At 48.2% G+C, this 15781-nt stretch overlaps 2 protein-coding genes across 10 annotated transcripts in view; one reads left to right on the top strand and one right to left on the bottom strand.

Annotated features, from left to right (window-relative positions):
* The window catches only part of LOC140075967 (uncharacterized), a 183254-nt gene that overhangs the window by 3019 nt on the left and 164454 nt on the right, over positions 1–15781 (bottom strand). Inside the window, exons 1-7 of one of the 9 annotated variants that reach the window (XM_072122438.1) lie at positions 15508–15554; positions 14664–14799; positions 7033–7203; positions 6147–6290; positions 4177–4317; positions 2207–2347; positions 236–367 (exon numbers count right to left, since the gene is read on the bottom strand). In XM_072122438.1, coding sequence (XP_071978539.1) covers positions 236–367; positions 2207–2347; positions 4177–4317; positions 6147–6273 — 541 coding nt within the window. In that variant the 5' untranslated portion in view covers positions 6274–6290; positions 7033–7203; positions 14664–14799; positions 15508–15554. Of the gene's footprint in view, positions 1–235; positions 368–2206; positions 2348–3567; positions 3915–4176; positions 4318–5537; positions 5875–6146; positions 6291–7032; positions 7204–14663; positions 14800–15507; positions 15555–15781 lie in introns of those variants that run through there. The other 8 variants (XM_072122442.1, XM_072122436.1, XM_072122443.1 and 5 more) reach the window with 8 other exon arrangements.
* LOC140075966 (uncharacterized) overlaps positions 1–15781 on the top strand; it is a 116912-nt gene that overhangs the window by 63489 nt on the left and 37642 nt on the right. The window lies entirely within an intron of this gene.

Raw genomic sequence — 15781 nt, 5'->3', positions numbered from 1 at the left:
GATACAAATAAAGCTTCTTCCCTACAGAAAAGTAAAAATATTTGTATCACTGAGTAATAACTTCTCCCCTTGTATAATCCTGATCTTATGATGATGTTGCGCACATTTCGGCAGGAGAAGACTAGAATACTGAGATAGATTGGTAAGTGGATAGAACTTACCTACCTCCAGCCTCCCTATTACTACTAGAGGATCCACCAACCCTCATCCTTTATTAGGGACAGTCAGTACTCACCATTCTGGGGGTCCCGGGCCCCAGCGTCATGTCCTCCTTCCCAGGCTCCCTCCTCCTCCTCCTCTTCTTCCTCCACCTTGGGGATCACCTTCTCCTCAGTGTCACTTCCATCCATGTTAGAAGATTCTGCTCCTGGGAAGTGAATATGGACGTCATCATCCCATGTAATAACTTATCTCTACCATCTTACGGCGTCTAACCCTCCACCCTCTTACTTTTTCCTATAAATGTGGGGTAGTGGACACACTCCAGACCTTGGCCTCCTCCCCTGGCTAAGCCCTTGCCCACTTTTCTGTCCCAATGGGGGACAATACTGCAGTTGACCCTCAGGAAATTCTACTGTAACAAACAAAACCTCCATTAGCTCCAAGAGTCCAAGGCCCCAATAATGCAGGAGAATCCCCCATGTGCCGGAGATGTGGCCGAGGGAAAGACCTTCAGCTCCATCATCCAGTCCTGCCCGGGATTGTCCCTTGTAGAGTCAGCAATTCACACATGACTGTTGTCTGCCATTCCAGCCTTCGTACCTTCTTCTTTACAATGGAAGATTCGAGCCCTTTGGAAGATGTTTTTGCTATGGTGCCGCATGGTGTGGGGCCTGTCTACTCCTCCTCCTCCTGTGTCACTGTCATAGACGACGGCCAAAATTATTATGCTGAAGGATGAACTGACCGTATACGTGTCAGGCCCCTATGGGAAATGTCGCACTACTTGTCATCCGTGGATGCGCTTCACCCAGGCGGCCGGATTACGGGACCTTTTGACCGCAGAATATTGAGGGTCTCTTTAGAGTCTAATCCATACTGAACCGGTTTCTGGTGGCCCCTCGTCCTTCCCTTTTCTTTTTTGACTTTTCTTTCCCCCTCTCCTCTCTCTCCTCCGATTTTCTCTCTCTTTTTCTATAATGCCGCCCCCTCCGTAGTGCACGCAGATGGAGAGGTCCGTAACACTAATGGATTGATGAAGGGATAGAAATGATTTCATGGACCCCCTGGACCTCTGCATTATCCCGGCACATTCTAGATCTTCTCTCCAGCTCATCGCCCCGACTATGCGATCACTGATCAGGTTCTTGGGGTTCGGGCTTTATTAATCTGCGTTGATGTATGTAACACTGATCTCTGTAGGGAATAACGCTGAACCCTGGGGACGGTTTATTTTTATTACAGGACACAGAAATATGTTGGGAAAGGATATTGTCTGCTGATTGGCTGCTTGCCTGGAAGGGGAGGAGCTAGATGAGATCCAAAACCTACTGCCCCCTATTACAGATTAACAGACCCGGAATTTCAGTTCAGGTTCGGCGTTTAGGTTCCCCTGACCAATCATTGCCCTGGCGAAGAGCAAAGGGCCTCAATTTACCGGAGAAGCTGTTTGGCCGCCAATTCAGCGATAAGTCCAGGGGTCCGCTCATTTCTTTTGGGTTACGGCCTGACTAGATCTACACCTCGTGGATGGGAATTGTAGGATATAGTGATAGTCCGTAGGGACTGCAAGAGAAAGAGAGACTCTACATGACCAACTTCACAGCAGAAAGTCACCTCCACCTCCGGCCAGTGACCCTAGAGGTTTTGTGCCTCCATATTGTGTGGAAGGAGTAAACTGTTTTTCATCAGTAAAGTAAGTTCTGGATTCCCTCACGTGTCATTACAACATCAAGAGTCCTCTCAACTCCGTGAGGCCAGGGACGCTACCTCATAGAGGAACTACCACCACCATCTTCCCCACTAAGTGCAGCCCCCCTCATAACTGGCAACAAGCGTCCAGGGGTTGTAGGAGGGGGACCCAAACACTGTGCCATGACGGCAGCTTTGTCTGGGCTGACAGGAGGATTCGGGCCACCAGCCTCCCTATTACTACCACGAGATCCACCAACACCTGGTTCTTTATTCACCATATAAGCTGGGGTTATGGTAAGGGCAGCCCAAGGGGTAGAAGAGACCAAAACATGAAGAGTCCATCAGTACTCACCATTCTGGGGGTCCCCGGCCCCAGCGTCATGTCCTGCTTCCCAGGCTCCTCCCTCCTCCTCCTCCTCCTCCTCTTCTTCCTCCACCTTGGGGATCACCTTCTCCTCAGTGTCACTTCCATCCATGTTAGAAGATTCTGCTCCTGGGAAGTGAATATGGACGTCATCATCCCATGTAATAACTTATCTCTACCATCTTACGGCGTCTAACCCTCCACCCTCTAACTTTTTCCTATAAATGTGGGGTAGTGGACACACTCCAGACCTTGGCCTCCTCCCCTGGCTAAGCCCTTGCCCACTTTTCTGTCCCAATGGGGGACAATACTGCAGTTGACCCTCAGGAAATTCTACTGTAACAAACAAAACCTCCATTAGCTCCAAGAGGCCAAGGCCACAATAATGCAGGAGAATCCCCCATGTGCCGGAGATGTGGCCGAGGGAAAGACCTTCAGCTCCATCATCCAGTCCTGCCCGGGATTGTCCCTTGTAGAGTCAGCAATTCACACATGACTGTTGTCTGCCATTCCAGCCTTCGTACCTTCTTCTTTACAATGGAAGATTCGAGCCCTTTGGAAGATGTTTTTGCTATGGTGCCGCATGGTGTGGGGCCTGTCTACTCCTCCTCCTCCTGTGTCACTGTCATAGACGACGGCCAAAATTATTATGCTGAAGGATGAACTGACCGTATATGTGTCGGGCCCCTATGGGAAATGTCGCACTACTTGTCATCCGTGGATGCGCTTCACCCAGGCGGCCGGATTACGGGACCTTTTGACCGCAGAATATTGAGGGTCTCTTTAGAGTCTAATCCATACTGAACCGGTTTCTGGTGGCCCCTCGTCCTTCCCTTGTCTTTTTTGACTTTTCTTTCCCCCCTCTCCTCCGATTTTCTCTCTTTTTCTATAATGCCGCCCCCTCCGTAGTGCACGCAGATGGAGAGGTCCGTAACACTAATGGATTGATGAAGGGATAGAAATGATTTCATGGACCCCCTGGACCTCTGCATTATCCCGGCACATTCTAGATCTTCTCTCCAGCTCATCGCCCCGACTATGCGATCACTGATCAGGTTCTTGGGGTTCGGGCTTTATTAATCTGCGTTGATGTATGTAACACTGATCTCTGTAGGGAATAACGCTGAACCCTGGGGACGGTTTATTTTTATTACAGGACACAGAAATATGTTGGGAAAGGATATTGTCTGCTGATTGGCTGCTTGCCTGGAAGGGGAGGAGCTAGATGAGATCCAAAACCTACTGCCCCCTATTACAGATTAACAGACCCGGAATTTCAGTTCAGGTTCGGCGTTTAGGTTCCCCTGACCAATCATTGCCCTGGCGAAGAGCAAAGGGCCTCAATTTACCGGAGAAGCTGTTTGGCCGCCAATTCAGCGATAAGTCCAGGGGTCCGCTCATTTCTTTTGGGTTACGGCCTGACTAGATCTACACCTCGTGGATGGGAATTGTAGGATATAGTGATAGTCCGTAGGGACTGCAAGAGAAAGAGAGACTCTACATGACCAACTTCACAGCAGAAAGTCACCTCCACCTCCGGCCAGTGACCCTAGAGGTTTTGTGCCTCCATATTGTGTGGAAGGAGTAAACTGTTTTTCATCAGTAAAGTAAGTTCTGGATTCCCTCACGTGTCATTACAACATCAAGAGTCCTCTCAACTCCGTGAGGCCAGGGACGCTACCTCATAGAGGAACTACCACCACCATCTTCCCCACTAAGTGCAGCCCCTCTCATAACTGGCAACAAGCGTCCAGGGGTTGTAGGAGGGGGACCCAAACACTGTGCCATGACGGCAGCTTTGTCTGGGCTGACAGGAGGATTCGGGCCACCAGCCTCCCTATTACTACCACGAGATCCACCAACACCTGGTTCTTTATTCACCATATAAGCTGGGGTTATGGTAAGGGCAGCCCAAGGGGTAGAAGAGACCAAAACATGAAGAGTCCATCAGTACTCACCATTCTGGGGGTCCCCGGCCCCAGCGTCATGTCCTGCTTCCCAGGCTCCTCCCTCCTCCTCCTCCTCCTCCTCTTCTTCCTCCACCTTGGGGATCACCTTCTCCTCAGTGTCACTTCCATCCATGTTAGAAGATTCTGCTCCTGGGAAGTGAATATGGACGTCATCATCCCATGTAATAACTTATCTCTACCATCTTACGGCGTCTAACCCTCCACCCTCTAACTTTTTCCTATAAATGTGGGGTAGTGGACACACTCCAGACCTTGGCCTCCTCCCCTGGCTAAGCCCTTGCCCACTTTTCTGTCCCAATGGGGGACAATACTGCAGTTGACCCTCAGGAAATTCTACTGTAACAAACAAAACCTCCATTAGCTCCAAGAGGCCAAGGCCACAATAATGCAGGAGAATCCCCCATGTGCCGGAGATGTGGCCGAGGGAAAGACCTTCAGCTCCATCATCCAGTCCTGCCCGGGATTGTCCCTTGTAGAGTCAGCAATTCACACATGACTGTTGTCTGCCATTCCAGCCTTCGTACCTTCTTCTTTACAATGGAAGATTCGAGCCCTTTGGAAGATGTTTTTGCTATGGTGCCGCATGGTGTGGGGCCTGTCTACTCCTCCTCCTCCTGTGTCACTGTCATAGACGACGGCCAAAATTATTATGCTGAAGGATGAACTGACCGTATATGTGTCGGGCCCCTATGGGAAATGTCGCACTACTTGTCATCCGTGGATGCGCTTCACCCAGGCGGCCGGATTACGGGACCTTTTGACCGCAGAATATTGAGGGTCTCTTTAGAGTCTAATCCATACTGAACCGGTTTCTGGTGGCCCCTCGTCCTTCCCTTGTCTTTTTTGACTTTTCTTTCCCCCCTCTCCTCCGATTTTCTCTCTTTTTCTATAATGCCGCCCCCTCCGTAGTGCACGCAGATGGAGAGGTCCGTAACACTAATGGATTGATGAAGGGATAGAAATGATTTCATGGACCCCCTGGACCTCTGCATTATCCCGGCACATTCTAGATCTTCTCTCCAGCTCATCGCCCCGACTATGCGATCACTGATCAGGTTCTTGGGGTTCGGGCTTTATTAATCTGCGTTGATGTATGTAACACTGATCTCTGTAGGGAATAACGCTGAACCCTGGGGACGGTTTATTTTTATTACAGGACACAGAAATATGTTGGGAAAGGATATTGTCTGCTGATTGGCTGCTTGCCTGGAAGGGGAGGAGCTAGATGAGATCCAAAACCTACTGCCCCCTATTACAGATTAACAGACCCGGAATTTCAGTTCAGGTTCGGCGTTTAGGTTCCCCTGACCAATCATTGCCCTGGCGAAGAGCAAAGGGCCTCAATTTACCGGAGAAGCTGTTTGGCCGCCAATTCAGCGATAAGTCCAGGGGTCCGCTCATTTCTTTTGGGTTACGGCCTGACTAGATCTACACCTCGTGGATGGGAATTGTAGGATATAGTGATAGTCCGTAGGGACTGCAAGAGAAAGAGAGACTCTACATGACCAACTTCACAGCAGAAAGTCACCTCCACCTCCGGCCAGTGACCCTAGAGGTTTTGTGCCTCCATATTGTGTGGAAGGAGTAAACTGTTTTTCATCAGTAAAGTAAGTTCTGGATTCCCTCACGTGTCATTACAACATCAAGAGTCCTCTCAACTCCGTGAGGCCAGGGACGCTACCTCATAGAGGAACTACCACCACCATCTTCCCCACTAAGTGCAGCCCCTCTCATAACTGGCAACAAGCGTCCAGGGGTTGTAGGAGGGGGACCCAAACACTGTGCCATGACGGCAGCTTTGTCTGGGCTGACAGGAGGATTCGGGCCACCAGCCTCCCTATTACTACCACGAGATCCACCAACACCTGGTTCTTTATTCACCATATAAGCTGGGGTTATGGTAAGGGCAGCCCAAGGGGTAGAAGAGACCAAAACATGAAGAGTCCATCAGTACTCACCATTCTGGGGGTCCCCGGCCCCAGCGTCATGTCCTCCTTCCCAGGCTCCCTCCTCCTCCTCCTCCTCCATCGCCTCTTCTTCCTCCACCTTGGGGATCATCTTCTCCTCAGTGTCACTTCCATCCATGTTAGTAGATTCTGCTCCTGGGAAGTGAATATGGAGGTCATCATCCCATGTAATAACTTATCTCTACCATCTCACTGCGACTGATGAGAAGATTTCATGTAATTAATAAGGTACAAGAGACAGAGGAGAAAATGGACTGACCCAGAACACTGGGAGAAAGGTCCAAGGAGCCATTTTCCACTTGCATCACGTTACAAAATGTTTTGGTCCATACTGGTGATTTTTTGGGGTTAAGAATGTGCAATATGTGTTACCCGGAGCGTGACCCTCATGTCTGATCGCTCATACAATTTACAGAGAGGACTTCAGAAAGGCCTGAGACTCCAGGCTGCCATGGCAACAAATCAGCGCCCTCTAATGATGTCACAGCATTTAAAAATGGTGGCGTCCAATGGGAGCTCTGTTTGGTGCTATAATTGGGTTTGACACTTAACTGGTTAACTGCTGCAATTAGCGCTTATTAAAGGCCGGTGTCAGGTGTGTAGTAGAGCCGATACCTGCCCGCTACGAGGGGAGCTCAGATAGGAGGAAACGCGACGCTAGCACACAGGGGGCGGGCCTCGGGCCGATCACATATGCGGAACGTGTGACCGCGCCCTAATAGTGAGTTTGGTGCCTTCAGGCTGCATTCACATGTTGCATTTGTACTGTGTTTAGAAACGCAGTGAAAACGCTAGTGTGCGCGGCGCTGCCCGATCGCATGTGCGTGTCCATCGAACACAATGCAAAACAATGAAAGCTCCCCCCCCCCCCACTTACGGTTCTAAGCGCAATGTAAACACCAGGTGTGAATGCAGCTTTATTCTGGTTCTGTCCTGGACTTTGCTCAGGTGCTGTATTATTCAGAGTGTGAGCTTGGTTCTGGTGCTATATCTCTCACCACAAATTATCCCTCATGGGGCCCGGTCAATGGATGAAAACATTTCAAATCTTTTAAAAAAATAAAAAATAAAATCACATACAATAAACTTTATTATCTCTAATAATTTTAATAAAAAGTGATCGAAAGATCATATGAGGCATCAATGGAAACGTCAGCGCCTCCCCCAAAAGCCGAGACCTCGAACATCATCTACATGGGAAAGCGACGACTCTTCTCAGATGTCACAACTGAAACTATTTTATTTTCATTGTATCTAATGTTTCTGTATCCAATGTTTCTGTATCCAATGTTTCTGTATCTAATGTTTCTGTATCCAATGTTTCTGTATCCAATGTTTCTGTATCCAATGTTTCTGTATCCAATGTTTCTGTATCCAATGTTTCTGTATCTAATGTTTCTGTATCTAACGTTTCTGTATCCAATGTTTCTGTATCTAACGTTTCTGTATATAACGTTTCTGTATATAACGTTTCTGTATCCAATGTTTCTGTATCTAATGTTTCTGTATCTAACGTTTCTGTATTCAATGTTTCTGTATCTAATGTTTCTGTATCTAACGTTTCTGTATCTAACGTTTCTGTATCTAACATTTCTGTATCTAACGTTTCTGTATCTAACGTTTCTGTATCTAACATTTCTGTATCCAATGTTTCTGTATCCAATGTTTCTGTATCTAATGTTTCTGTATCCAATGTTCCTGTATCAAACGTTTCTGTATCCAATGTTTCTGTATCTAACGTTTCTGTATCTAATGTTTCTGTATCCAATGTTTCTGTATCCAATGTTTCTGTATCTAATGTTTCTGTATCTAACGTTTCTGTATCTAATGTTTCTGTATCCAATGTTTCTGTATCTAATGTTTCTGTATCCAACGTTTCTGTATCCAATGTTTCTGTATCTAATGTTTCTGTATCCAATGTTTCTGTATCTAATGTTTCTGTATCCAATGTTTCTGTATCTAACGTTTCTGTATCTAACGTTTCTGTATCTAATGTTTCTGTATCCAATGTTTCTGTATCCAATGTTTCTGTATCTAACGTTTCTGTATCCAATGTTTCTGTATCTAACGTTTCTGTATCCAATGTTTCTGTATCTAACGTTTCTGTATCCAATGTTTCTGTATCTAACGTTTCTGTATCCAATGTTTCTGTATCCAATGTTTCTGTATCCAATGTTTCTGTATCCAATGTTTCTGTATCTAATGTTTCTGTATCTAATGTTTCTGTATCTAATGTTTCTGTATCCAATGTTTCTGTTGCAGCTTCCCAGGAAATTCCCGGAATATCACATGGGACCAAAAGGAGGAGAATTTTCCCGCAGCTAAAAAGCCTCATGTGGTTCAGTATAAAGAAACATGAAATATTCACGGTTTCTGGAAGGTGGAGAGAAGGAAAAGCTGATACATTGTAGCAATGGCTGCCGCAGGTGATGATGGTAAATCCGATCCTTCCTGTTTCCCCCCTGATTGTTGCAGTTTGGGTATAAATCCTCCCCTCCCCCTCCTCCTCACACTGACAGCTCATAGATAAGAAGCTGATAAGGTTTCTAATGACTTAACTCTTTATAGTCTCCCCATAATCTAATCATCAAGAGAAATGTTCTCCAGGCAGTTACGGAGTTAATCATTAGCCGCCTCTTATCTATCTGCAGAGCAGAGTCCTGAGAAATCTCCAGAGGAGGAAGGGAAGGAGCAGGAGACACAGAGAAGCTTTATACCTGATGGAGAATATTACAGTCTCCTATATCCCCCCCCCCCGCCCTATATACTCCTATACCCCCGCCCTATATACTCCTATACCCCCGCCCTATATACTCCTATATCCCCCGCCCTATATACTCCTATATCCCCCGCCCTATATACTCCTATATCCCCCGCCCTATATACTCCTATATCCCTCGCCCTATATACTCCTATACCCCCCGCCCTATATACTCCTATACCCCCCGCCCTATATACTCCTATATCCCCCGCCCTATATACTCCTATATCCCCCGCCCTATATACTCCTATATCCCCCGCCCTATATACTCCTATATCCCCCCGCCCTATATACTCCTATATCCCCCACCCTATATACTCCTATATCCCCCACCCTATATACTCCTATATCATCCTCAAGAGCTTACAGTCTATGAGGATGAGGGGATGACACAAGAGCTTACAGTCTATGAGGATGAGGGGATGACACAAGAGCTTACAGTCTATGAGGATGAGGGGGTGACACAAGAGCTTACAGTCTATGAGGATGAGGGGGGGACACAAGAGCTTACAGTCTATGAGGATGAGGGAGGACACAAGAGCTTACAGTCTATGAGGATGAGGGAGGACACAAGAGCTTACAGTCTATGAGGATGAGGGGGTGACACAAGAGCTTACAGTCTATGAGGATGAGGGGATGACACAAGAGCTTACAGTCTATGAGGATGAGGGGGTGACACAAGAGCTTACAGTCTATGAGGATGAGGGGGGACACAAGAGCTTACAGTCAATGAGGATGAGGAGGTGACATAAGAGCTTACAGTCTATGAGGATGAGGGGGTGACACAAGAGCTTACAGTCTATGAGGATGAGGGGGTGACACAAGAGCTTACAGTCTATGAGGATGAGGGGGACACAAGAGCTTACAGTTTATGAGGATGAGGGGGTGACACAAGAGCTTACAGTCTATGAGGATGAGGGGGTGACACAAGAGCTTACAGTCTATGAGGATGAGGGGGTGACACAAGAGCTTACAGTCTATGAGGATGAGGGGGGGACACAAGAGATTACAGTCTATGAGGATGAGGGGAGACACAAGAGCTTACAGTCTATGAGGATGAGGGGGTGACACAAGAGCTTACAGTCTATGAGGATGAGGGGATGACACAAGAGCTTACAGTCTATGAGGATGAGGGTAGACACAAGAGCTTACAGTCTATGAGGATGAGGGGAGACACAAGAGCTTACAGTCTATGAGGATGAGGGGGTGACACAAGAGCTTACAGTCTATGAGGATGAGGGGATGACACAAGAGCTTACAGTCTATGAGGATGAGGGTAGACACAAGAGCTTACAGTCTATGAGGATGAGGAGGGACACAAGAGCTTACAGTCTATGAGGATGAGGGGGTGACACAAGAGCTTACAGTCTATGAGGATGAGGGTAGACACAAGAGCTTACAGTCTATGAGGATGAGGGGGTGACACAAGAGCTTACAGTCTATGAGGAAGAGGGGGTGACACAAGAGCTTACAATCTATGAGGATGAGGGGGTGACACAAGAGCTTACAGTCTATGAGGATGAGGGGGGACACAAGAGCTTACAGTCTATGAGGTTGAGGGGATGACACAAGAGCTTACAGTCTATGAGGATGAGGGTAGACACAAGAGCTTACAGTCTATGAGGATGAGGGGGTGACACAAGAGCTTACAATCTATGAGGATGAGGGGGTGACACAAGAGCTTACAGTCTATGAGGATGAGGGGGGACACAAGAGCTTACAGTCTATGAGGATGAGGAGGTGACACAAGAGCTTACAGTCTATGAGGATGAGGGGATGAAACAAGAGATTACAGTCTATGAGGATGAGGAGGGACACAAGAGCTTACAGTCTATGAGGATGAGGGGGTGACACAGGAGCTTACAATCTATGAGGATGAGGGGAGGCACAAGAGCTTACAGTCTATGAGGATGAGGGGGTGACACAAGAGCTTACAGTCTATGAGGATGAGGGGGTGACACAAGAGCTTACAGTCTATGAGGATGAGGGGGTGACACAAGAGCTTACAGTCTATGAGGATGAGGGGGTGACACAAGAGCTTACAGTCTATGAGGATGAGGGGGTGACACAAGAGCTTACAGTCTATGAGGATGAGGGAGGACACAAGAGCTTACAGTCTATGAGGATGAGGGGGGACACAAGAGCTTACAGTCTATGAGGATGAGGGGGTGACACAAGAGCATACAGTCTATGAGGATGAGGGGGTGACACAAGAGCATACAGTCTATGAGGATGAGGGGGTGACACCAGAGCTTACAGTCTATGAGGATGAGGAGGTGACACAGGAGCTTACAATCTATGAGGATGAGGGGGTGACACAAGAGCTTACAGTCTATGAGGATGAGGGGGGACACAAGAGCTTACAGTCTATGAGGATGAGGGGGATGACACAAGAGCTTACAGTCTATGAGGATGAGGGGGTGACACAAGAGCTTACAGTCTATGAGGATGTGGGGGTGACACAAGAGCTTACAGTCTATGAGGATGAGGGGGGCCACAAGAGCTTACAGTCTATAAGGAGGAGGGGGTGACACAAGAGCTTACAGTCTATGAGGATGAGGGGGTGACACAAGAGCTTACAGTCTATGAGGATGAGGGGGACACAAGAGCTTACAGTCTATGAGGATGAGGGGGGACACAAGAGCTTACAGTCTATGAGGATGAGGGGGGACACAAGAGCTTACAGTCTATGAGGATGAGGGTGTGACACAAGAGCTTACAGTCTATGAGGATGAGGGGGTGACACAAGAGCTTACAGTCTATCAGGATGAGGAGGTGACACAAGAGCTTACAGTCTATGAGGATGAGGGGAGGACACAAGAGCTTACAGTCTATGAGAATGAGGAGGTGACACAAGAGCTTACAGTCTATGAGGATGAGGGGGGGGGGGCACAAGAGCTTACAGTCTATGAGGATGAGGGGGGGGTGACACAAGAGCTTACAGTCTATGAGGATGAGGGGAACACAAGAGCTTACAGTCTATGAGGATGAGGGGGTGACACAAGAGCTTACAGTCTATGAGGATGAGGGGGTAACACAGGAGCTTACAGTCTATGAGGATGAGGAGGTGACACAAGAGCTTACAGTCTATGAGGAAGAGGGGGTGACACAAGAGCTTACAGTCTATGAGGAAGAGGGGGTGACACAAGAGCTTACAGTCTATGAGGATGAGGGGGGACACAAGAGCTTACAGTCTATGAGGATGAGGGGAACACAAGAGCTTACAGTCTATGAGGATGAGGGGGTGACACAAGAGCTTACAGTCTATGAGGATGAGGGGGAGACACAAGAGCTTACAGTCTATGAGAATGAGGGGGTAACACAGGAGCTTACAGTCTATGAGGATGAGGGGGTGACACAAGAGCTTACAGTCTATGAGGAAGAGGGGGTGACACAAGAGCTTACAGTCTATGAGGATGAGGGGAACACAAGTGCTTACAGTCTATGAGGATGAGGGGGTGACACAAGAGCTTACAGTCTATGAGGATGAGGGGGTGACACAAGAGCTTACAGTCTATGAGGATGAGGGGAACACAAGAGCTTACAGTCTATGAGGATGAGGGGAACACAAGAGCTTACAGTCTATGAGGATGAGGGGGTGACACAAGAGCTTACAGTCTATGAGGATGAGGGGGTGACACAAGAGCTTACAGTCTATGAGGATGAGGGGGTGACACAAGAGCTTACAGTCTATGAGGATGAGGAGGTGACACAAGAGCTTACAGTCTATGAGGATGAGGAGGAGACACAAGAGCTTACAGTCTATGAGGATGAGGGGGATACAAGAGCGTACAGTCTATGAGGATGAGGGGAACACAAGAGCTTACAGTCTATGAGGATGAGGGGAACACAAGAGCTTACAGTCTATGGGGATGAGGAGGTGACACAGGAGCTTACAATCTATGAGGATGAGGGGGTGACACAAGAGCTTACAGTCTATGAGGATGAGGGGGATGACACAAGAGCTTACAGTCTATCAGGATGAGGAGGTGACACAAGAGCTTACAGTCTATGAGGATGAGGGGAGGACACAAGAGCTTACAGTCTATGAGGATGAGGAGGTGACACAAGAGCTTACAGTCTATGAGGATGAGGGGGGGGGGCACAAGAGCTTACAGTCTATGAGGATGAAGGGAACACAAGAGCTTACAGTCTATGAGGATGAGGGGGTGACACAAGAGCTTACAGTCTATGAGGATGAGGGGAACACAAGAGCTTACAGTCTATGAGGATGAGGGGGTGACACAAGAGCTTACAGTCTATGAGGATGAGGGGGTAACACAGGAGCTTACAGTCTATGAGGATGAGGAGGTGACACAAGAGCTTACAGTCTATGAGGAAGAGGGGGTGACACAAGAGCTTACAGTCTATGAGGAAGAGGGGGTGACACAAGAGCTTACAGTCTATGAGGATGAGGGGGGACACAAGAGCTTACAGTCTATGAGGATGAGGGGAACACAAGAGCTTACAGTCTATGAGGATGAGGGGGTGACACAAGAGCTTACAGTCTATGAGGATGAGGGGGAGACACAAGAGCTTACAGTCTATGAGAATGAGGGGGTAACACAGGAGCTTACAGTCTATGAGGATGAGGGGGTGACACAAGAGCTTACAGTCTATGAGGAAGAGGGGGTGACACAAGAGCTTACAGTCTATGAGGATGAGGGGGACACAAGAGCTTACAGTCTATGAGGATGAGGGGGGACACAAGAGCTTACAGTCTATGAGGATGAGGGGGTGACACAAGAGCTTACAGTCTATGAGGATGAGGGAGGTGACACAAGAGCTTACAGTCTATGAGGATGAGGGAGGTGACACAAGAGCTTACAGTCTATGAGGATGAGGGGGGGACACAAGAGCTTACAGTCTATGAGGATGAGGGGGGACACAAGAGCTTACAGTCTATGAGGATGAGGGGAACACAAGTGCTTACAGTCTATGAGGATGAGGGGGTGACACAAGAGCTTACAGTCTATGAGGATGAGGGGTGACACAAGAGCTTACAGTCTATGAGGATGAGGGGAACACAAGAGCTTACAGTCTATGAGGATGAGGGGAACACAAGAGCTTACAGTCTATGAGGATGAGGGGAACACAAGAGCTTACAGTCTATGAGGATGAGGGGGTGACACAAGAGCTTACAGTCTATGAGGATGAGGGGGTGACACAAGAGCTTACAGTCTATGGGGATGAGAAGGTGACACAGGAGCTTACAATCTATGAGGATGAGGGGGTGACACAAGAGCTTACAGTCTATGAGGATGAGGGGGATGACACAAGAGCTTACAGTCTATGAGGATGAGGGGGTGACACAAGAGCTTACAGTCTATGAGGATGTGGGGGTGACACAAGAGCTTACAGTCTATGAGGATGAGGGGGGACACAAGAGCTTACTGTCTATGAGGATGAGGGGAGGACACAAGAGCTTACAGTCTATGAGGATGAGGGGGGGACACAAGAGCTTACAGTCTATGAGGATGAGGGGGAGACACAAGAGCTTACAGTCTATGAGGATGAGGGGGAGACACAAGAGCTTACAGTCTATGAGGATGAGTGGGGACACAAGAGCTTACAGTTTATAAGGATGAGGGGGGACACAAGTGCTTACAGTCTATGAGGATGAGGGGGTGACACAAGAGCTTACAATCTATGAGGATGAGGGGGGACACAAGTGCTTACAGTCTATGAGGATGAGGGGGTGACACAAGTGCTTACAGTCTATGAGGATGAGGGGGTGACACAATTACCTTCCATGTGTCCCGGATGTTCCCAGTGCACGGAGGCTCCGGAGGAATCACCGGGATTAGTAACCCCTGCAGTGCCGCAGCTTCCCCTGTCCTCCTCCTTTAGACTCATCACACTACAGGGAGAGGCGGAAGTGATCTGCAGGGGGAGGAGAGGAGGCGGGGCAGGGGAGGAGAAGAGGGAAGGAGGCGGGGCAGGGGATGAGAGGAGGCGGGGCAGGGGAGGAGAAGAGGGAAGGAGGCGGGGCAGGAGAGGAGAGGAGGCGGGGCAGGGGAGGAGAGGAGGCGGAACAGATGAGGAGAGGAGACGGGGAAGTGGGAGGAGGAGGACAAGGCAGCACAGAGATAGATGAGAGTCTTGGACATTTACACTTCCCATCTGCATCTTGGCGTCTGTTTTGCAGTTTTCGTTACGGATGAATTATGGATCCTTCTTTCCCCATTGATTTCAATAGACTTGCAGTGGTGTCTATTAGTATCTTATTTCATTTATTACTTTTAGTAAATTAAACACAATAAATATCTAATAGATAACATTCTGGAGCATTTGATCAAAATTGCATATAAAAATACATAACCCGCACAGGGCAGTGTAATAGTAATAAGATAAAATAACCTCCGTGATCTATTATAAGTTTCACTTTAAGAACATCCAACCTTCCCACAGATAACGTCGTCCGTATCGCAGGGACACCCGTGCCAGTACCCCCCCCCCCCTTCGGCCTCCCCCTCTTCTTGGTCTGAAGAAATCTTTGGAGGAGACTACGGTCCAGAATATTCTTTTCAGTCGCCCAGGATCTCTCCTCAGGCCCGAACCCCTTCCAGTCAACAAGGAAGAACTACTTACCTCTCACAGTCTTCATGTCCAGTAACCTCCTTAACCTCGTAGATATCAGCCTTTGGGGCAGGAGGAGGAGATTGCTGACAGAAGCGGCTCAAGATGACAGGCTTCAGGAGGAAGACATGGAAGAAGTTCAGGAGGCGCATTGTAGGAGGAAGGCGGAGCTTGTACGCCACCGGATTTATGCGTCTAATCACCTCAAAGGGACCTAGGAAGCGTGGACCAAGCTTGTAGCTACGAATCTTCAGCTGGACGTATCTGGAAGATAACCACAACTTGT

The sequence above is a fragment of the Engystomops pustulosus genome, chromosome 8, assembly GCF_040894005.1.
Source record: "Engystomops pustulosus chromosome 8, aEngPut4.maternal, whole genome shotgun sequence".
NCBI classification, from domain to species: Eukaryota; Metazoa; Chordata; class Amphibia; order Anura; family Leptodactylidae; genus Engystomops; species Engystomops pustulosus.
This window is presented reverse-complemented; position numbering and strand designations above follow the sequence as displayed.